Source organism: Fusarium falciforme, chromosome 8, assembly GCF_026873545.1.
Source record: "Fusarium falciforme chromosome 8, complete sequence".
Taxonomy (NCBI): Eukaryota; Fungi; Ascomycota; class Sordariomycetes; order Hypocreales; family Nectriaceae; genus Fusarium; species Fusarium falciforme.
Genome location: NC_070551.1, coordinates 289,151 through 310,412, shown reverse-complemented (window position 1 = coordinate 310,412; position 21,262 = coordinate 289,151). Strand labels below are relative to the sequence as shown.

Sequence of the window (21,262 nt, the reverse complement as noted above, 5' to 3'; positions counted from 1 at the left end):
TGCATCCCGAATGGTTCATGTCTATTGATAATACTAGAATAAACAAAACCTGCAGCTTCTCCCCGCTTAAACTCTTGCTTCTAAGTCTTGACGGAAAGTTTTAACCCAATCAAAGTCCTTCGTTTTACCCCAATCTTTGGAAGTAACGGTTCCTCCTGGCTTACACAGAAGGATAGTACTCAAAATCGAAAAGACCCTTCGCAGGATTTTCAAATGACCTTGCCACATTGTAAAGCTCAGTTGCCCGTTTTTGATAATCAGGCAGGCCAAGATTCATATGAGCTGTCCAGTCTTCATTGTAGACGCTAGTGCATCGACTCAAATTCTTCCATGAAGTAAAGACCAAAGAGTTCGTTTCTGAACTCTTGCCTTGCTTACGCGAAAGGCTGATTTTGTAGTCTGTAGAGCACAAATTGCAAAACCATAGCCTTTGAAGGTCAGACCCCAGTCTCGAATATGCATCGCAACGAGACCAACATTTTTGACTATGGGTCCAAAGGCATGTGTGTAGGTCTTTGCCGGAAATCTTGCACTCCTGGCTGGGGTGCTTTCCCATGCACGACTGACCGTTCTTTTGAACAGTACGAAGCTGAGGCCGAAAGATAAACGGCAAAACTTCAGCCCACTTTACATGTTGGCAAACATTTTCGAGTTTAGTACTCTTTTGAAGCATCTTCTCTAGCTTCGCCACATTCTCCAACGCGAAAGCCATTTTGCCAGCAGAGAGCACCAGCTCAGTCTTCAGAACAAGTGTTCCCTTGTAAAGTCTTGTAGACACATTACTGGTTATCTTAGCCCTTCCAGCAGTGTATTGGTCAGTCGAAAGAAGGTAATTGATGTCGTACAGCTCCGAGTCGAATCGATAAGACCGGATGATGGCGGCCACAATGTCAAAGTGGACCTGCCTTGGGAGATAGGGAGACTGCAAGTATTCGAGCGTCCGTCCATTGCCATACTGGATACATCTTCTGGGACCTTCGTACTCATTCCAGGTCCTGTCTTTTCTTGGAAGGTGGAATTTCGAATAGGTTTCGCATAGAATTTCGGATAGTCACATTCCGCCTCGTTCTAGACGGCGAAGAAATATGTATCGCTCATGGCCTGGATTGAGTCTCAAAGCTCCGCTCAAAACCTGATGAGTATGACGGCAGGTGAAAGCAAGGCAGGCTTGGTTAATGACGTTCAAGTATGTGGCAATCTTGATCAACACTTCCCTCGGGAGTGCTTGGAGGGTAGCGGGAGTCCAGAGAATCGGGGTCAGGGTCACTGGCTGAAATTGCTGGTATTTATCGATGAGTTCAATCTTCTCGTTGACCATTTCTTCGAGAGAGATCTTTGCGAGTTCCTCAGACATTGTTGAATGATAAGATTCGTAATGCTGGTGAATGAGAAAAGGAGCATCATCCGAATACTGGGTCTGGTGTCTCGCAGAGCTGAGGTGTGTCAAGAGTCGTCGCGCTGAGGAACAAAGATTCTTAAGACTAAGGGTTCGAGACCCTGTCTGCTCTGTGAAGTGACTGATGTTGATATGTGTTCTTTAGTTGCAATAGATCAGAGATGTCGGTGGAGGAGAGATAGAAATGAATGTTGATAAGCAGTAATAAACGTTGGTGGAGAAAGTAGTTGCTGTTAGCAAGCTAGCGGGACTGATGGCGGACGAGAGGTGTAGATGATGGTTGGTAATGTGGAGAAGCAGTCGATGTTGGTGACCAGAGGCAACAACAGAAGCAACTGATACTGGTGGATGAGAGATGGTAATTGTTGATTGTTGATGATGAGAAACAACTGATATTGGTGACGGAAGACAGTAAGAGAAGAAATTGATGTTGCTAAGCTAGTAAAGCGATTGAAAGTGGACGAGAGCAGCAATTGTTGTCTATGAGCGGGAAAAACGGTTGATGTTGATGGAGAAATTGGAGTGACGCCTTGGTGGGAGGGGGCTGGCATTATATGGATCTTCAAAATAGACTTTTTTAAGAATTTTCAATGTAAACAACACAAAAAATACTATTCTTGTTGAGGGGAAGGCTGTAAAAGTTTCAACAAACTTAATGTTTCTGTGCTAGGCCTCCAGTATTTCAGCCTAAACTTGGACAATCAAGCTTTCGGCATGAGTCTCAACATAGAGTGCAGTTCAAACATAAGAAATGTTTCAGCATGACCATGTTAAAAAATGCCCGTTAGCACTTGCCACGAACAAGACTCATATGCTTACGACTTGCTGGAAAACAGCTCGTACTCGTAGCTAGCAAAGAGAAATGGAGCAACTCCTTTCAAATCATTTTGGAAGAGCGGCATGCTGGCGTAGTACTATGGAATTGTTAGAAAGTGTCCTCTTAGAAAGTTTCCCCTCGGGTATGATAAACTCACCTCAAATGTACCGTTGGAACTCAGACTTCCTGTCTGCACAGTCCATTCCCAAGCCAAAGCCCCATGACCTCTAGGCTGTGCAAACGAGGTTGTCATCAACTCGTATCCGTCCAAAGCAGCCTTGGTATACTTTTTACCGCTAATGTATCCCATTCGGAGGGCTTTGAGCAGCCCATTGACGCACATGGCCGATCCTGAGCTTTCAATGTAGTTGCCATGTACACCAGCAAGCTCAGGGTCCATGATCAGCCACCATCCCTTGGTTTTCGGATCTTGCGCTGCGACAATTGCATCGATCAGAGACTTGAGGTAGGAAATTAGACGCTTTCGTCCACTGTGACTCTCAGGAAAGTAATCCAGAGTGTCTACCAGGGCCATGATATACCACCCAACAGCTCTACCCCAGACATGAGGAGCAGCTCCCGTAACAGGATCAGCCCATACCTGTGTCTTGCCGGCATCAAATCCATGGACTGGTAATCCGTTGGTATGGTTACTTGAAGTGGTGACTTTGTTGATGATATCGAATTGCAGGGCAATATCATCCCAAGCGGTTGTGTTGTCGGGTTCAAACTCATATGTCCAGCGAGCATAAAAGACATCCAACATGTAGATTCCATCCAACCACATCTGGTCGATGTATCCTGGGTATCGATGATAGAATCCTCCCTCAGGAGTGCGGCCGGTTCGGTCAATTTGGTTCCTCATGTGGGTTGCAGCCTTCTTGTAGATCTCATCGCCAGTAGCATTGAACATGTCGAGGAATGTATGACCAATCCGGATATCGTCGATTGAGTTGCTGTTGTTGTAAAACAGCACTGTTCCGTCATGCTCTGGATAGAGAAGAATGTCGGCTCCGTGTTTGACATAATCAAAGTACTTTTTATCGCCAGTTCGTTCATAGGCTAAAAGTACTCCAGAGTAAAAGGCAGACACCGTATAGGCGAGCGTGGGCTCAACGCCGTGTTGAATTTGGGAGTCGGCCATCCATGTTAAATATCTTGGCTTGCCTTGAAACTTGCCAGGCTTGATCTTTTCGGTAGGTTGTATGGTGAACCACCCACGGGGAAGTTGAACAGCAGCTAGTGCCGCGCTGACAATGAATTGAAGTACAAAGAGGGATCCCTTCATGATGGATGTAGCGAGACTGGTTGCTGCAACTACTCTTGCAGGCAAACTTGGCACTTAAATACACGACAGCTCGGCAATGACATATCCATCCTTCTCCGGGGTGAAGATATACCGAGAGCTCGTATAAGTCGCTTTTCCGAATGTTGGCAGGAGATCAAGAGGTCGGATCACCTTTGATAACGACGATAGACTCTTCACTCACAAGGGATCGTCATCAAAGACCTCCAAAAGGAAGTCCGGGGAAGTGGAGTTACAATAAGCTTGATTCGACCCACAAAACAACGCGACGTTGCTGGTGGGAAATTTAGATGGCATTTTACCATGCGGAAAAGCACAGGCGGAAAAGACACATGGATCATGCGCTCAGATGTTTCAGGGTCTTAAAAGTCAAATTTATTAAGGCATTGTGAGCGAAAAGGACCGAGAGATTGCCGAATAGCTTTGTTGAGGGGAATTTGTTTGTCCGAAGCGGGGAAGTCTCAGGCATACCAAGGACGACAGCCATATCGTGACATACAGGCCAAGCCACGAGAAGGTTAATAAGATTCAGGTTACAGCGTTTGGGGCATTGGGTTTAATGCCGTATGTAGGCTGTATTCTGTTATTGTCTTTGAGACGCGTCGCAATGCCCAATGATCAACAGCAGCTGGCAGATGACACAACCCAAGACGCGCTGGAACCGATCGGATGGCACCGGATTAAATTGACCATGATGCCAGCTATCCCAAGACCAAGGCACCATAGAAGTAACAGATTTACATCAGATATCCAACCTCGAAGTTGTCACCTCATACGTGACCCTGATCCCCTTGTCTTGTGATTCAAGATCGTCACGTTGACTTCGGCGGAAATCAGGCCCCAAAATCTGCTCGTCGCTCTGGTTGTCACCACGCACACGCTCTCCACCTCTAACATATGACTTTGTAAAAGGGCCACCGATTCCTAGCTTTCGCTCTGCCTTTGTGATGGAATCCTCACCATCAGAGGTGTCTCCATCCTTGGTATCCTGGCCAGGCCTCATTGTACTGCCCCCAAATGTCTTTAGCGGGTATGATCCTCCTTCGCTTCGATCTTGGTAATTGCGGTATTTGCTGCCGTCGCGAGAGGTCAACTTTTCCAAGTACTTCTTGTAAAGAGGTCGACAAACGGGTATGCCAATGCAGATCATGGTGACAGAGATTTCGGCAGCGGACCAGACGATGAGACCAACTGTATCCTCTGGAGGGTGTTAGTAGAAATAAAATGAGCGCTTATAAGACATACTCAGGTAGTTGGGGCTTGAAAGCTCTGGAACTTCGATGGTCCGTTTAATACCACATGCTCCAGCACTAGAAGGTGTCAGCAAGCATCGATGATGGCTATGGCATGTCTTACATGACTCCAAGACTAAGACTAGACAGAATGACAATCTTTTCCCTCGTATTCATTTGTAGACCCCAGATGAACAGCCAAGGGAACAGCGCGTAGAAAAAGTCGACAATGACACACAAGACTAGCCAGTCAGTCAATGCCATCAGTAACTGTTCACCATCACTTACTGCATAGAAGCATCGACACTGGTGTTGAATCAATATGGCAACGGCCTGGAATGCGACGGTCCCATAAATACTTGGGCGGCGAGCACTGTAACCAAAAGACAAAGCAGACAGATATAGACGCGGCCATCAAGACTCCCATGGATATCCAGATAACAATTTTGTGCCATTGAGCCTTGACAAGTCGAAGCAGAAACAGTCCAAGAGACCACTTAGCAACAGCCATGCCCACCACAGCAAATGTTTGGCCAATGGCCTCGAATAGGATCGCATGCGCCGTGTCGTCGAGGTCTTTGATATCGCTCATGTTCTGGCCAAAGCCATATTTCGCCGAAATCGTCGTGAAGAGGGTGTAGAAGAAGAGGAAGCCCTACAAGGTCAGAACGCGTCATCAACTCAAGGAATCAACTCACAAATGCAAGATTGTAGACATGGTCGTCGACTCCGTAAGACTTGACAACAAAGACTCGAGTATAGACTCTCAGTATAACAAAGATCAATGTCACTGCAGTCAATGACCACATGACAGAAATGGCCCACGGCCCATCCCCTCCCATAGCCGTGGCTGTGGTGCACTGCGATTGGGATCAAGTTGTTGTTCTGCAGAGATCGTGGGTCAAGTTACCGACCAGACGGATTCGTTCGTCAGCTGACCGGCGGAGCCGTTGTGTCGGTGTTGGCGGGCATAGATGTACTTTTCTATCAAGGCATGGTCGATTTGAAGCATGGAACTGTTGCAACCTGTTGACAAGTAGATTCAGCCTGTCTTACAGTTCAGACGAACCGTCTAGCAGTGGAACAGGTGGCCGGTGCTGTAGGCTGAAAGCCAAACCCCTAACTCCACCGGCGCAGGTACGGTGATTTCGAGAGGCAGGTAGGGTAACAAGGTCGTCGTTTCTGTAACTCACTCATTCATATGCTGGGCTGATGCTCTTGAAGCCGTGTTTGCCACAGGAGGCAACTCCACAACCAGCCGCTCCATCTCGGTTAGGCTGGTGTTGCGAAGCCCCGTTGACCTGCACCAAGCCTGTACCATTTTGGAGTATTGTTTCAAAGTGACACTGAGAACGGATCCTGACAAAGGGTTGACGAATTATTACACTGTCGCGTGTTGCGACGTTACCGGGAGAGGCCCGTTGGACCCGCTACCCGAACAGATGATCGGCGTCGGCATTGATCAAAGAAGCTAGTAATACCAGGGAACCCTGTTCATATCACGACCGAGAAAAGAGACATCAACGGTGCCGGGGTAACCGTTCGTGTGCTCATCAGTGGATGACTCGGTTATTCCCGTCTACGGTGTGTCAGAACCCTAATTATTATGGGCTTCGGCAACAACTTGCCTAGATCATGTTGTCATAAACGAAGAAGTTTTCACAGAAAATCAATGTCCTTTAAGAACGTTGGGCGTGTTGGCTTCCTACTCGGAGCAAGGTTGAACCATGCTCAAGATTTGGACTCGAGGGAGAATCTAGGCCCAACTGCCGAGTAGATTGGCGCTCAAATGTGCGGGGATTTACAAAAAGAAAGGGGCTTTTATCTAACACATCCCTGCGTCTTACGAGTCATACGATGTTCGGCGACCTGCTACCTCAAGTAGCCCGGCCTCAACTTATCCTCGTCATTCTTCAACAGGGTCAGTATAACCGAGGTGATGAGAAAACTTATTCTGTGTAGTCTTTGGTGGCGGCGGGAGGTAATTCGCCAACATTCCAAAAGAACCATGTCCATGTTGATGGATCACCCCCTTTATCTTGCATTTAATCACTCATGGCACTGCTCTGCTTCGATTACCCATAACCCAATACCTGGTACCACCGCAGATCTATGCCAGATCATTAATCTCCAAGAAGCAAACAAGATCTATGCCATGGTTCTCGACTCTTGACCAGGGCTGCGCCTCGCTCGCTTTCGCCTCAGGCCTCGTCTACCATCTTGCTATGCGTGAGTGGATCAGATTCCAAAACGTAGGTATGACTGCTACTAATGGAATATCGGCTGTGCATTCTGCACAATCCTCTGAGAAGTACGCAGAGTAGACAAGGTCATGAATCCTCCGCACGCCTCAAGGCTGACAGCTACGCTTTAATGCAAGTTATGGCCCGGGAAATCACCGTCAGAACTGAAAACTGGCCAACCTCACGATACTACGTAAACCTGCCTTGGGCAGTTCAGGGTTTCATCGCTTGTTTCGCTTGGGCCCTAGTCCCTGTGGGCTTCGCGGCGGCACCGGTCCGTACCGCGTCGTCACCAATCGGAAGCCGGGTTATATCTAGCCTAGGTCGATGGCTTGCAAGAGCATCTACTAGGAGCCGTTGATTGTGGATCGAGACCTTGCTGCTCTAGCATGGATGACAAAACGGCCTCTGTGATACGGCTGTCGAGACTACACGAGTAGACCCAGGAGCCCACTGTCTAACCCGATAAACCAACGACGGTTACAGAGATCCACCAGAACCCACCCAGAGCAACATCGCGGGCAAGTGGAAGCAAGGTTCCTTGAAAAAAGAGTCTCAAAGTCTGTAGAATCGGCGTTGGGCGGCGTTGGCTTGCGAAGCACTCCTGATTTGGGTCTTCATTCTCACACCATAGATGTAAAAGGTAAGGGGCGTGACAGGCACAGCATGCATCATCCGTTTCTGTTGGTTCTAATACCACGTTGAAGAACTGGCAATGTTGATCCCTGGCCAACCTGACACGGGTAGTTCACTCCGAGGGGTTTAAATGATGCGCATGTCCTCTGCCTCTACCTGACATGCGGTGATAATACGGGAGTTTGGAACTTGGATCTTCAGTAGGACCCATTTCCAAGATGAGTTCCATTGATACCTCTTTCATTGAGGCCCTCATCCAGGGCTTGGACTGGAAGAGCTTTGCCACTGCCATTGTCGTGGTGCCTATTCTTAGCATCACTGCTTGGTGGATTGTGTCATATTTCACTTCTCCCCTCCGAAAGTATCCTGGGCCGACTCTGGCTGGTATGCCCACGGAATCCATTGACTAATGCCAACTAACTCGGTAATCAAGGCTGGACCAACCTTTGGCGTCTCTCCGTGGTCAGAAAAGGAAGCTATCACATCAAGATCAAGGAGCTTCACGACAAATATGGCCCTGTTGTTCGAATCGGGCCCAACACTCTGGACTTTGACTTTCCCGCGTTGATCAAGACTCTTTATGGCACCGATGGCAAATGGAAGAAGGTTAGTCTTGTCCCTTGGTCAATAGCCAAGTGCTGACACCTTTAGACCGAGTTCTATCACAACAACAGTGCCGTCGTCAATGGCAAGATCACCTACCATCTCTTCAGTACCACTGATCAGGCCGAACATGCTCGTATGAAGCGCCCCATCGTTAAATACTACTCCCAGAGCAGTGTCATTGGCCTCGAGCCCCTCTTTGACTCGCTCATCAGCGACTTTTGCGGTCACCTTGAGAACAGATTCATGAACGGTACCGAGCCTACAGCATGTGATCTTGGAGAGTGGATTGGCTTCTGTAGGTTACGTCATTTCTTTGCTTGACTATGGCTAACCTATCAAGACTCCTGGGATACCAACGGTGCTGCCTCCTTCAGCCAACGGTTTGGGTACATGGACAAGGGCTATGACTATGACAACACCATTTCCATTGCCGACAAGGCTCTTGACTAGTATGTCTATTCCTTCATTCAATGTCTTCTCTCTAACACTTTCAGCTTCGCCGCTATCGGTCAGATGCCCTTCTTGGATTTCCTCCTTGATAAGAACCCAGTCATGCGAATTGGTCCTCCCAACTTGGGTAATATTACTCGCATTTCCCTTGAACACTTGATCTCCCGTCTTCAGGGCAAGGACACCAACTACAACCCCAAGGTCCCCGACTTCTTGCAGCACTTCATCGAGTCCAAGGAGACTCACCCTGACCTGGTCAATGATGGTATCATCATGAGCTATCTTCTGGTTAACCTTCTCGCCGGAGCTGATACTACTGCCATCACCATTCGTGCCATCTTTTGGTACGCTCTTCATACCCCCAGGGCGTACAAGAAGCTTGAAGAGGAAATTCTTGCTGCGGATCTAGCCGATGTTGCTTCTTTCAGTTCTGCCCGTGCTCTGCCATGTGAGTCATCTTTTTCCTCCTCTTTGCAGCGATACACTGACACAATACAGACCTGGAGGCTTGTGCCCGCGAGGCTATGCGTATGCACCCTGGTGTCTGCATGCTCCTTGAACGTTATGTGCCCGAGACTGGCCTGAAGCTGCCTGATGGTAGCTTTGTCCCTCCTGGTACCGCTGTGGGCATCAACCCATACGTCGCTGGTCGAAACAAGGGCATCTGGGGAGAGGATGCGGACACTTATCGTCCCGAACGTTGGCTTCAGCATGAAGGCGAGACTGATGCTGCTTATAAGGAGCGACTCCGCTTTTACAATGCTGCAGACCTTACCTTTGGAGGTGGTTCTCGAGTATGCATTGGACGCAATCTTGCCCAGCTTGAGCTTTACAAGATTGTTGCCACTCTGATTAGAAAGTATGAGATCTCACTGGTTGATCCAGACCAGCCTTGGGTTGTCACTGGCAGCTGGTTCCCTCGACAGAAGGGTCTCAAGTGCTACTTGAAGAAGCGATGGTAGATATTGGGCAGTAAACTAGCACAATTCGTTTGTTAATAATTAAAAACTTGCTCATAAAGAGAAATCCCTCGAGCACAAATAATGTGTTGATCGGAGTGCTGAAATGTTCAGCTGTTGAGGAGCACCCTGTATGAGAAAGTGTTGCAGTTTATGTCACGTGGACATGCTCTATAATCTTAATTCACCGAATAAGTCGTTCTGAAACGCGCTCACAGCGCAATGATCCTTTCTCATCAGCTGGATCGATCATGCAGCTGCAAATTAAACTGCCTTTCGCTTGCCAGCATGCCACGAGAGGGTTTTCGGTTATCGAAGGATTATGTCAAACAACCTTGTATCTGTCTCACTCCTTCGTCGACTGTTTCGTCTCTCGAATCTCAAACTTGAACATCTCGTTAGACGACACCCCATTTCGATCCCTCATCTTGTCCGCCGTCTCTGATCCTCCAACTGGGACGCGGTATTCAAAACACGAGCCGTTACTTGCAGTTCGACCATCAGGAAGGGCATATGGGAAAGGGAGATACTCTGGGAGTAAACCCAGTTGACGCAAAACTGTTCCTTGATCCCAGGAAATGTGTTCGTGGTAAAGCCTGTCTCCGCGGACATTGACCACAGCGGTAAAGGGAACCTCGGCCTTGATATTTGTGGGTGGAAGACCAGGGAGGCTGAAGTGGTCAGTTTACATCGTAAACCGCCATGGCATTACTTACAGCCAGTCAATCTGCTGATCATGTGTGAACTTGAAGATGAACTCGTCTATTACACGATCAATTCCAACTGTACGACTAATAAGCTCCAGCTCAGTGTCGGCAGAGTTGTTAAAGATAAAGTTGTTCCGGTAAAAGTGTGTTAGCTTCTCTCGACCGACTCCGCCAGTCAACTGTAAAGGGTTAGCATCTTAAACTACCCAAACCGCCACACTTACTGTTGGAACATGGTTAACGTATGGTTCTTGGACCATTGTACTCATGGTATGCTCAACAGACCGGTCAGCGAATTCGTAATATGTGTGCTCCTCCCAAATCGCTTCGAGGTCAAAGTACGGTCCTTCCATTCGAGGTTTGAGAAACTGAAGATTTCTTGTGTGGGACAAAGACTCCAGTGAGTAGGAGAAGTGCTCATGGAATGGTGTAGCAAAAGCGTAGCTCTGGGCCTTGGGATAGTGATATTCAACGCCGGCGGCTTGGCTAGGGGCAGGCTTTACGGGTTGTCCAGCCAGGTGTCGGAGGAGTGGAACATTTGTAGAAGCAAGGCTTGCTGAGTCGGCTTCATTTCCGTACACAATGGCAGAGATGATATCTGGGATCTCAGGCAATCTGGATGCAACTTTATTTCAGAGCTCAGGGGCATATGCTTCAAGATGTTAGACTAGCAACATGGTACAGTGTTTGACATACCAACTAAGCCAATTTTCCCCTTGTCGCATTTTCCACATCGGTTCAGAGCCCTAACAGCCTCATTAATCACATCTAGGCTTTCAGCGCCCTCAAATGCATTCGGCTCAAGCTTAACCACTGTATAGCCCTCTTCAGCCCATTTGACGAGCTCTGATGGGACGCCCTGGTCAATTCTCAAAGGATCGGCCGAGGGGCGGGCCAGAAGAATGAGTCCAGGACCATGACCACGGCGTGAAAGAGGAGGCAGCAATAATATACCAGGCCGAATATCCTTCAGCTGTGGTGTTGGCAGCGGCGCAGGAGGTTTCGTGATGTCTGCGTACATTATTAAGTGATTGTGAAGCTAGTGCGTCAGTGAAGCTCTGGGTTCGAAAGTGGGCATTCGAAGCTACTCCGCATTCTAAAGAGGGGTTTCGTCCGGATAAGCTTGATAGGGGAAACCTCGGCAAGTCAGAAAGCCAAGCGTTACATTCGGCTGGGAGAACCCCGTACCCGACAGTGATAACTCTGTCACTTTAAGAATCTATATTCGAGCAGCCAGGACATACAAATCGCCCAAGATACAAGTGCATCATGTTTAACAACATTGTACCTATGCTCACAGTGTTTGAAATGGCACCGATCATTGAAAATACTCGGGCTTAAATGTCGGATCTACAACAGTTTCATGGGTGAGACGATACCGTAGGCTTCAGTATATATACAGCCTACAAATATGGTTGTAATCCTGAAATCAAGGCTTTATCTATGTATCAGTCGAGGCTACGAGATCATATCTGTCCCAGGCCACAGGCTGGAAGTAGGTCCAGATTCATTGACGGAAGTTCGGAACTCGGAATGTGGGCTCAGTCGGCAAAGAATCGCACTCTAAGCCAATCAATCATCAATTGAGACATTGGCTTCGTGGCTTGCTCCCAAGAAGGAATGGCTTACTTGGATGATCCCTGGCCTGGTCACGTCTACCCCGCAAAATGGTGCTTCAGTGGCACTGCTTATCAATTGGCGTGACCTCGTTATCTGCAGCGGCTAGAGGTTCGGCCGGGAACTGATCTGGAACCGAGATCCCCCAAGTCGCCATCACACTTCCCGAAAACCATTGCAACATGCCCCAGTGAGACCCAGTCGTCAACATGCCTCGTCCCAAAGTTCCCGCACATCAGCGTCAGAGGGCTGTGGAGGCATGTAATCTCTGTCGTGAGGCAAAGAAGAGGTGCAGTGGTTCGGCTCCCTGCACTCAGTGTCTCCGCCGGGGTTTGGAGCATCAGTGCTTCATAACCTATGCACCCCGGGGCTCCAGGGCGAGGGCGAGAGCAGAGGCATCAATCCGAGCTGCAAGCGATACAAATTCATGGACTAGAGAAGAACCCACAAGTCCAAGGCGACACGCCAGCAATCATGCGGTTCAACAGAGTGATGCCGACACAGTCGAAGTATTTCAACCACTGTCACCTTCGGATTCTCGCCAGGAAGATGGCGAGGGCAGTCAGAGCGAACAGACTGATGCTTCTTCGACCAATCCCCCACGCATGCTGCTCAACTCACGCGGGGAAAGAGGTACGGGCAAAATGCACCCAGAATTGCATTTTTTGCTAAGATGAACAGTCTATATTGGCGGCGCTGCGTCAATATCATTCCTCCAGATTGTACGGGACTTGGTATCGCAGCAGATCGGTCCTTCAGCCTTTTCGCACAATGAGAAGAGTGACAGAATGCTTGAGGTTGAAACACCTCAAGCAAACGCGCCAGAGCCAGAGGTCAATGCCATGGACTTAGACGGGGAACAAAAACTCAGGTATTTGAGGTCCTACTACGCTGTCGTAAGTGCATTTACATCCCTAAGCACTGCAGGTCTTGCTAACCAGTCTAGACTGAGGCCTTGATTCACGTCTTTGATCCGTCGGAGCTTGAGGCTTTACTCATGTCTCCGGACAAGATCATGACCCCCGATGGCATTAGTAGTCTACCATCGCTCAAACAAACCTCGATTGACCTTGTTATTGCCATAGGCGCTCAGTGTGACTCTCTTGCAAGCGCAAAGAGCATCGGACAGGCGTCCTTTCGTAACGCCCGTCGCCAGGCCTTTATGGGGTTCCTTGAAGATCCTGATATAGATATGGTCCGCACATTTCTTCTCATGGCATTTTACATGCTTGGAGAGTGCCGGAGGAACGCTGCTTTCATGTATCTGGGCATCGCTGCCAAGGCCGCTCTTGCTTTGGGTCTGCACAGTCGGGATTCGTACGCAAAGAAGCCTGGACCTGCTGACCAGCTCAGGTGAGCCTAAAGCATCATATCTAGACATGTGCTAACATATATCAGACTACGGATATGGATGAGTATATGTATCGTTGATAAACTGGTCAACTCAATCTTGGGCCGGCCATCCGCGACTGCTGGGATCCGCTCAGACAGGAATAACCTCGATGACGTTGCTCAACCAGGGGATCACATCACGGACTGCCTTGTTGCTTCAAACAAGATTGTCACAATTATCAACGACATCACAGACACACTGTACGACCAAAAGAAGATCACAACACCGATTGTCGAACAGCTGATGCAGGATATTGAGAACTGGAAACGACATCTACCTGATTCTATTCGAAACACGGTGTGCACAGAACAGGCCAGCCCAGGGTCTTTGCCTCCTCAACATGGGGCAGTCGCCAGAGTACATGTCTCTTGTTTCTACTACCTTGCTGTGATGCTTGTATCGAGGCCTTTTCTTATCTCTGCGCTCACCTCTCGACCACCAAGAGGAGCTTTGCCGTCTCAACTAGCTGCTGCTTGTCTTGACGCTGCCATGTATCTCTCTCAGACATGCGTTGAGGCCCTGAATTCCGGCCTCTTGCAGGGAAACATGTGCATCATGAAGTAAGTGATCATATCGCGCGATTTACGCTATTCTAACCTTTTAGGGCTCTCATTTTCGCGGCAGGGTTGGTTCTAGGGTTTGAGATCTTTGCCAAGTACCCTGTCGACTCCGATATCGAAACTGCCTTTCAAGGAGCCAAAGAAGTTCTCACACATCTGTCCAAGCAAAGTCCACAAGCGGCACATTACTTGGAGATTTTGACAACACTCTCTAGTGCCATTGCAAAGCGTCGCTCAAAAGAGACGTCGTCAGGCAGAAGTCGATACGTGTCCAAGATCTTTAGCCTTGATTCATCAGGGGATCAAGGCGAATCCAGCACACAAGAGTCAACCTGGCCACTGATTACTCCTAACGATGGCCAATTTTTCCTGCGATTAGATGATGAGGCAGCACAAGACTGGTCATTTCCACAACTGGAGGGAGCTGATCTCTGCTTGGATTGGGAGAGTTTGAACATTTCGCAGTGGGATAGTTTTCCATTCCTATCGTGATCTAGATACCCTTGCCGACTGTAATAAACCACTATAAACTTGATCCGTTAAAGATTCATGTTCCGCTGAGATCAGCAGCCCGCTGTGAATGATAGCATTGATAAGGCTAGACCACGCTATTGGGCATAGCCGCCATTCCACCAAGCCAAAGATATGGCGGCAAAGGGCCTGCCAAATTTCTGGTGCATTACCCGACACTAGCGGATAAGAACCCATTCAGTACAGTACCCGGTGATAGCGGATCTGGTCAGCACCCGATCAACGACTGGCGATACCAAGTGGTGTGGATGGATTTGGCGCATGATGGGCGTCGATGTCAGATCTGCTCCAGTTGGTCGGGCGGCGCGTGGACTTGTCCGGATTGATGTCAACTTATCCCGCCTCTACCTGCTTGTGAGATGGCTCCGAGCCAAAGCTAAATAAGACACAAGAGCACATGCTCTGCTCAGATCAATTACACCAACTCAACACTCAACCTCAAGATCAGCTTCATCAAGACACACATCAATCACCATGATTAAGGACACAAATACGGAAACCATGCCTGGCTGGAGGCGCCTCAGTGTCGGAGTTATTGGCGGCGGCATCGGTGGCATGTCAACAGCAATTGCCCTTCGACGCGCTGGCCATGATGTAACCATCTACGAGAGGTCAGACTTTGCTGGAGAAGTCGGCGCTTCGGTCTCTTGCGCAGCCAACGGAACTCGATGGCTTCACGAGTGGGATGTTGATGTTTCCAAGGGTGACCCTGTCATCCTGAAGAAGCTCATCAACCGTGACTGGAAGACCGGCGAGCCTGTCAGCGTCTACGATCTTGATGACTACGAACAGCGGTGGGGCTATGTGTACAACATGTTTCATCGACAATACATGCATGCCATGCTCAAGGATACTGCTATGGGAGAAGGACAAGGCCAACCTGCGACGCTCAAAGTCAAGCATCGTGTAAGTGATGGAAATCATTCACCCTGCCTCCACTAACGGTTTCAGTGCTCTTCAATCGACATCCCCTCTGGCACAATCACCTTTGAGAATGGAGTTACTGCCAAGCACGACCTGATCATCGGCGCTGATGGTATCGGCTCGGCAGTCCGAGGCATCTTGGGCATCCACCCTGAGAAGAAGCCCGCCGATTCAAGCTGCCTTCACTGCAACGTCATGACTGAGGATGCTGTCAAGGCTGGTCTTGTCGACTATTCTCAGGACAGCGCTCTCGAGTACTGGGGTGGTCAAGAAGGAAAGTGGGACAAGATCGTGCTGTCGCCCTGCAACGGTGGCAAGCTACTATCCTACTACTGCTTCTTCCCCAGGGAACAAGGCGACTACACGACCCAGGCCTGGGGAGCAGAGGATCGACCAGTTGAGGAGCTCCTGAAGCCATACCCCAACCTCGACCCTCAAGTTGTCAAGCATCTTGCTATCGGCAAGGAAATCCAACCATGGAGACTTTGGGTCCACAAGCCCTATCCTTACATCCACAAGGGCAATGTTTGTCTGCTTGGTGATGCTGGACACCCGATGATGCCACATCAAAGCCAAGGCGCATGTATGGCTATTGAGGATGCTGCCGCCCTGGGTATTCTGTTCAACAAGCGCTACTTTAACGGCGACGTTTCTCAGGCTCTTGCTGTTTATGAAGAGGTTCGTCTGCCTCGAGCTACTCGAGTTCAGGCAGCTGCTGCAAAGGCTGCCTACAACATCAACGAGCGAATCGGTGAGTTTCCTAACAATTGCTATATTCACAAGCTAATTCTCATTCAGGCTTCTCCGTAAACAAGGACTGCCCTACTTACAAGGTAGAGAACCAGAAGGAGGTGTTGACTATTGAGGAGATGAATGCGTAAGTGAAATCTATCATTATCATTCCAGTAATCGACTAACCCTCAAAGGTATGACATGTACAAGGATGTTGAGGAGAAGTTGGCCAAGAAGCGAGGCGAAAAGTATCTGGGCAAGTTCCTATGCGGTCTCCCTCTTGGAATGGAGCTTCCGAATGGTGTTATTATTGGTTCCTAGGTCATGATGTATTATTTAATAAAAGCGGCATACTTCACTTGTCCCATCCAGTCAACTTTTGTCCATGTCTTGCTTGTTCATTAACAGGTCGCCATTGTTTGCCTGACCAGCTATAACTCGAGCGGCCATGCTTGTAAATGTTGCCAATGCTCCAAGGAATGAATAGCCAGTTCCAACATCAAATACTCCTACTTCCCGTCTCTCACCGCCTCCATATCATCCACGAGGTGCAGTCAGTTTTGCCATCCTGAGCCTTAGGTACAGCTCCGATCGGCCATGCCCGTTGCCGACCCGGCCCCACCGAGAATCCGGGGTAAATATGGGTCTGTCCCAATCGGGTAATCGTCCGATTTGGGTGATGGGAAGATCACAGGCCAGGCTCTCTCTTCGCAGAGCACGCTGGATGCCTGTCTGATAAAGCGACGGATAGGTCACTCTAGAAGCCATCTTTTTGATGGGCACTCACTGTTAAGGCAAACTTACAGTATGTGTAATGAAAATTATGCCACCTGTTTAACCGTTTACAATTATGCGGCGGTTGAGTTATACGATTTCGATCATCTACAATGCCCCAGGATGTCCGTGAAGGTTTCTCGAACGAGATCAATGGGCTCACATCGTTAAAATAAAGTCGAAGTATTTCTTCACTTAATTCCATATGCGAGTTTGATCCTTGGGTTCTCCAGCTCCTTTTCACCTCAAATAGTTTACTGCCGCCTCAGATCTAGGGTAGGTTCGGCTCCGTTTCAAACGTAGCCACAACCTCGTTACAGAAAAAGCAATGCGGTACACCAGCGTTAATTACCAGGGAGCACGGGCTTAACTTGAGCAATGTATTGTGTGTTATACTTGTTTAACTTCTCCGAAGAGGCCTTGCCATGCCAACTCATGCGAACCAAGCCTGCAGCAACATGTTGCTCATTCACGAGAATTACTCAAGCATTACCCTAACGTTGTGCATTTTGACAGAGGATCACACACAGACACTCTGCACCGCCGCTATCCTGTTTACTTCTTGTACGCCGCTGCCGCGCCCGTGTCCTACGCATAATTCAGCACAGTGACGTCATGTGGTTGTAAAAAACTCACGAGATAAACTTGGTAGTATTTAAACCGATAGTTTCCGCCGGCAGCCGATCTCACAAGCTCGGCCCTCGCTGCCCAGTCAATCTCGGCCGAGCCACCATTCTTGAGTTGGAGGGCGACCGTGCCGTAGAGCATTACTTCGTCGGAACCTTTGCCAAAAGGAAAGATTTGGAAGAGCTGATGTTTACGCGAAGCTACTGCCTCCCACATCCCTTGTCTCAAGGTTGTAATTTCTGCAACGTCAATATCACCCCAATACTACCAGAGAGAGTCTAACCTGCATGACCGGCCGCCTTTTTGGACGCGAGGACAAAAGTAGAATCCTCTGTAAACATGTCGACATACTTTTCGGTTTCCCCTGGCGTATCTGAGACGCTGTAAAAGGATTGAAGGAACGCGACAATGTCAGGATGAACCGACTGGTCCGGAGGACACTGTACGCTGTAGGAACCATCCATCTTGACTGTCAAGTACTGTACGCCTGGTTTGAAAGGGTCAAAGTTGTGGCCGTCAGCAAAGGTGGGCGTACTGCGACACCAAGCATTAGGTATCCCGGTTGCCGACTCCCGAGACATCATCGGAAGTCTGTGTCAAGGTGGCGCCTCGGCAGCGGTAGCGTCGATCTACCCCGCTTCCGCAAAGTCTGGGGCAGTTGATCGGGTCGCGGGTGAATCCCGGACCTCCTGGTGCATTATCCGCTCCGATCCTTGCTTTATCCGTGCCGCCATCTGGTGCATTGTCCGGTTGGACCACGCGGCGATGTAGGTGAGGAGAAGGCATTAATGTTAACAAGTAATATTATAAAGAGGCTTGATTGAAGTGCCAAGTTTGCTTTATCATAGTAACCACTGATATCCTACACATCTATCTTATATCTCATCACAATGCTCGGAAAAGTTGCCTTGGAAGAAGCTTTTGCTCTCCCCCGATTCAAGGAGCGCACAAGATGGTGGGCCGGCCTCTTTGCAGTCGACCCTGATAAGCACGCTGCCGAGATCAACGACATTACTGAGCAACGCATCAAGTACATGAACGAGCATGGCGTTGGATACACCATTCTCTCTTATACAGCCCCTGGCGTGCAGGATGTGTATGATCCGAAGGAGGCTCAATCACTAGCCGTCGAAGTCAACGATTACATTGCTGGTGCAATCAAGGAACATCCCGATCGGCTCGGGGCTTTCGCGTAAGTTTGTCACACCTGTTTGGAAGCATCCGCTGACAATCGCAGCACTCTATCAATGCATGATCCTAAAGAAGCGGCAGAGGAGTTGAGGCGATGCGTGACAAAGTATGGGTTTAAGGGCGCTTTGGTCAACGATACCCAGCGAGCTGGCTCTGATGGCGACGATATGATCTTCTATGACGGACCGGAATGGGACGTTTTCTGGTCCACGGTGACCGAACTAGACGTCCCCTTCTACCTCCATCCCCGAAATCCCACTGGAAGTATCCATGAAAAGCTCTGGGCGAAGCGCAAGTGGTTGATTGGCCCTCCCCTGAGCTTTGCCCAAGGAGTCAGCCTTCACGCTCTAGGCATGGTTACCAATGGTGTTTTTGATCGGCACCCCAAGCTTCAGATTGTCCTGGGTCACCTGGGAGAGCATATTCCCTTCGATATGTGGCGTATCAACCATTGGTTTGAGGATGTTAAGAAGCCACTTGGCCTTGACTGCAAGTTGACAATCCGAGAATATTTCGCTCGCAACCTTTGGATCACGACTAGCGGCCACTTTTCGACATCTACTCTTCAGTTCTGTCTTACAGAAGTTGGAGCTGATAGGATTCTCTTCTCGATCGACTACCCATTCGAGTCATTCTCGGATGCCTGCACCTGGTACGATGCACTTGCGATTAACGATGTGGACAAGAGGAAGATTGCAAAGGACAACGCCAAGAAGCTTTTCAAGCTTCCTAACTTTTACCAAAGCGAGGATTAAGTTGGAATTCTTATTAGTTAAGGATAGAAGCAAATAGAACATGAACTATTGAGACATCATTCGGTCGTGGTGTATAGTCTCGTGAGCAAATTTGACCCTTCAAAGTGCCATTGACAGCAATTCCCTTAAAGACAAGCTTCGCGTTCAATAAATGAGAAACACTCTCGGCCAGATTCACGATTACGACACTGGCCAGTATAATGACAAAGTTACTCTCAATCATCACCATCAACTGCCGGCCTTGTACAAGAAAGTGAGCCGTATACCAAAGCACCATCGCCTCAACAGATGACTCTGACCTAGTTCAAACAAGGATTCAAGCTTAATTATCCACCATCCCTCCAATAGTAACACTGGCACAACTGTTTCCCCGTGGCTGAGCAACTAATCTATCGTTCTCAACTGTCGCATCGATCCACTGCTGTCTTGTAGTAAACTCCATAGAGGAAAGGAAGGAAAGTATCTTGTGAAGAAAGGCTTGATGCAAGGTAAACAAGCACATATAAGCCCTGACCAACACTCAATCAGACTGCGCAGATTAGCACTAGCTAGTAGCGTCAACAAACCGTACACCTTACCTCCATTTAATGCTATTTCCCCATTCGTAGGTAAGATCCTCAGTCTTGACGTATATAGTTGATATCAAACGGACAATACTGACGGCAGATACACTGAGAAGATGTCAGCGTGCGGGAGGTGAAATACCGAGGAAGAGGAGACTAACAAGCCTCCCGCCATTAAGATCAAAGCAATCCCAACCTTCCGTCCCGTAGGGACCTTCATTGGACGCAGTATCCAAATTGGAAGGAATAGAATGGCGAGATCAGTTGCTACATTACACGCAGCGCAAGCAATAAACAGAATGGCGAGCGGTTGGCAGCCTGAGTCAGTGGGCTTGTAACAATCGATGGCCATATGTCCGATACACTGAGCCAAACAGTAGACAACAACAACTGATAGCACGGTATACGTGCAGAATTCAAAGGATCTATCCACGGAGAATCGCAAATAGAAGAGCAGGATTGCGGCTTTGATGACGAGTGTGCTCAGAGCATATAGGGGAACACCTGCCCACTTGCTTAACTGTAGATAAATGCTTTAGTCAAGAGTCGGTCGAGATTCTCCATTGACGTACATCGAGCAACAGGCTGAATTCTTTTGGTGAAACGTTGAAGATATGATCTCCACTTCCGAGCCGAGCTGCTGTATACGACATTAGCTCGCGCCTCTGGATTTCGAACTGAAGGCATACAGATGCAAACCAGAGCTGATTGGCATAGATTAAGGATCTATATCATGATCAGAAAAAATCCGAAAGTCGGGTCAACATACTGTAGCGATAACGACCAAGACTAGAAACAAGGTGTCAATCGGTTTGCTGCCACAACTTGACCAAGGGCTTACTGTCGTCTTTATGCCATTTGTTCACAACGTGTTGAGAAGTCCATAGGCGTAGCAGCACTATAGGTATCGAAAAGACAGGCATGAAAACGCCAGTATAGAATAGACTGGTGCTGCCTCCCTGCGTATGGGACATGAATCCAACCGGAGTTGGAACTGGAGGTTCATCGCCCATCCCGACCGGAAGACGGCACTTCCAGCCGTCAATTGCAGCGCTGTTGTTGGAAAAGATGTTTTATGTAATGAATACTCTGTTAAAAGGTGATGAGTGGGCGATGATATTGGAGTGGGGAGACAGCTGAGGTAGCTCAGGGGAACGTGCACGAGGGGAAATCTGTTCTGTAATTAGGTCCAATATTATCTTACTCCTCAGCTAAGCTTCAAACAAAGTTTGTCCGGGTGCAG

The 21,262-nt window shown here is 48.7% G+C and overlaps 9 protein-coding genes and 1 pseudogene across 10 annotated transcripts, besides 1 other annotated feature; 4 read left to right on the top strand and 6 right to left on the bottom strand.

Moving 5' to 3' along the window:
* Window positions 1–160: 160 nt before the first annotated feature.
* On the bottom strand, window positions 161–1,354 carry NCS54_00991200 (Hypothetical protein; the record flags this gene model as incomplete). Its single annotated transcript, XM_053155239.1, has 3 exons — window positions 161–399; window positions 478–1,004; window positions 1,056–1,354. 3 exons carry the CDS (start codon window positions 1,352–1,354, stop codon window positions 161–163), a joined length of 1,065 nt encoding a protein of 354 aa, XP_053011214.1.
* Window positions 1,355–2,211: 857 nt separating this feature from the next.
* Window positions 2,212–3,501, bottom strand: NCS54_00991100 (Hypothetical protein; the record flags this gene model as incomplete). The annotated part of the gene is made up of 2 exons (XM_053155238.1): window positions 2,212–2,310; window positions 2,371–3,501. The coding sequence occupies 2 exons, from the start codon at window positions 3,499–3,501 to the stop codon at window positions 2,212–2,214; spliced, it is 1,230 nt and encodes a 409-aa protein (XP_053011213.1).
* Window positions 3,502–4,261: 760 nt separating this feature from the next.
* On the bottom strand, window positions 4,262–5,593 carry NCS54_00991000 (Hypothetical protein; the record flags this gene model as incomplete). Its single annotated transcript, XM_053155237.1, has 5 exons — window positions 4,262–4,719; window positions 4,765–4,829; window positions 4,876–4,993; window positions 5,040–5,406; window positions 5,450–5,593. 5 exons carry the CDS (start codon window positions 5,591–5,593, stop codon window positions 4,262–4,264), a joined length of 1,152 nt encoding a protein of 383 aa, XP_053011212.1.
* Window positions 5,594–7,833: 2,240 nt separating this feature from the next.
* On the top strand, window positions 7,834–9,648 carry NCS54_00990900 (annotated as a pseudogene). The gene is made up of 6 exons: window positions 7,834–8,014; window positions 8,064–8,236; window positions 8,282–8,531; window positions 8,577–8,685; window positions 8,731–9,134; window positions 9,185–9,648.
* Window positions 7,834–9,648: a sequence feature.
* A 343-nt stretch (window positions 9,649–9,991) lies between these two features.
* On the bottom strand, window positions 9,992–11,373 carry NCS54_00990800 (Hypothetical protein; the record flags this gene model as incomplete). Its single annotated transcript, XM_053155236.1, has 4 exons — window positions 9,992–10,316; window positions 10,362–10,531; window positions 10,577–10,977; window positions 11,049–11,373. The coding sequence occupies 4 exons, from the start codon at window positions 11,371–11,373 to the stop codon at window positions 9,992–9,994; spliced, it is 1,221 nt and encodes a 406-aa protein (XP_053011211.1).
* Window positions 11,374–12,178: 805 nt separating this feature from the next.
* Window positions 12,179–14,414, top strand: NCS54_00990700 (Zn(2)-C6 fungal-type domain-containing protein; the record flags this gene model as incomplete). Its single annotated transcript, XM_053155235.1, has 5 exons — window positions 12,179–12,602; window positions 12,651–12,865; window positions 12,916–13,322; window positions 13,368–13,922; window positions 13,967–14,414. 5 exons carry the CDS (start codon window positions 12,179–12,181, stop codon window positions 14,412–14,414), a joined length of 2,049 nt encoding a protein of 682 aa, XP_053011210.1.
* A 513-nt stretch (window positions 14,415–14,927) lies between these two features.
* Window positions 14,928–16,430, top strand: NCS54_00990600 (Hypothetical protein; the record flags this gene model as incomplete). The annotated part of the gene is made up of 4 exons (XM_053155234.1): window positions 14,928–15,359; window positions 15,405–16,128; window positions 16,176–16,254; window positions 16,304–16,430. The coding sequence occupies 4 exons, from the start codon at window positions 14,928–14,930 to the stop codon at window positions 16,428–16,430; spliced, it is 1,362 nt and encodes a 453-aa protein (XP_053011209.1).
* A 1,008-nt stretch (window positions 16,431–17,438) lies between these two features.
* On the bottom strand, window positions 17,439–17,998 carry NCS54_00990500 (Hypothetical protein; the record flags this gene model as incomplete). The annotated part of the gene is made up of 3 exons (XM_053155233.1): window positions 17,794–17,998; window positions 17,520–17,749; window positions 17,439–17,471 (listed from the first exon to the last, which is right to left on the bottom strand). Exons 1-3 carry the CDS (start codon window positions 17,972–17,974, stop codon window positions 17,439–17,441), a joined length of 444 nt encoding a protein of 147 aa, XP_053011208.1. The 5' UTR covers window positions 17,975–17,998.
* Window positions 17,999–18,400: 402 nt separating this feature from the next.
* On the top strand, window positions 18,401–19,456 carry NCS54_00990400 (2,3-dihydroxybenzoate decarboxylase; the record flags this gene model as incomplete). Its single annotated transcript, XM_053155232.1, has 2 exons — window positions 18,401–18,702; window positions 18,748–19,456. 2 exons carry the CDS (start codon window positions 18,401–18,403, stop codon window positions 19,454–19,456), a joined length of 1,011 nt encoding a protein of 336 aa, XP_053011207.1.
* Window positions 19,457–19,854: 398 nt separating this feature from the next.
* Window positions 19,855–20,993, bottom strand: NCS54_00990300 (Hypothetical protein; the record flags this gene model as incomplete). The annotated part of the gene is made up of 8 exons (XM_053155231.1): window positions 19,855–19,919; window positions 19,975–19,985; window positions 20,035–20,127; window positions 20,181–20,539; window positions 20,592–20,659; window positions 20,709–20,745; window positions 20,789–20,808; window positions 20,861–20,993. 8 exons carry the CDS (start codon window positions 20,991–20,993, stop codon window positions 19,855–19,857), a joined length of 786 nt encoding a protein of 261 aa, XP_053011206.1.
* Window positions 20,994–21,262: the final 269 nt, after the last annotated feature.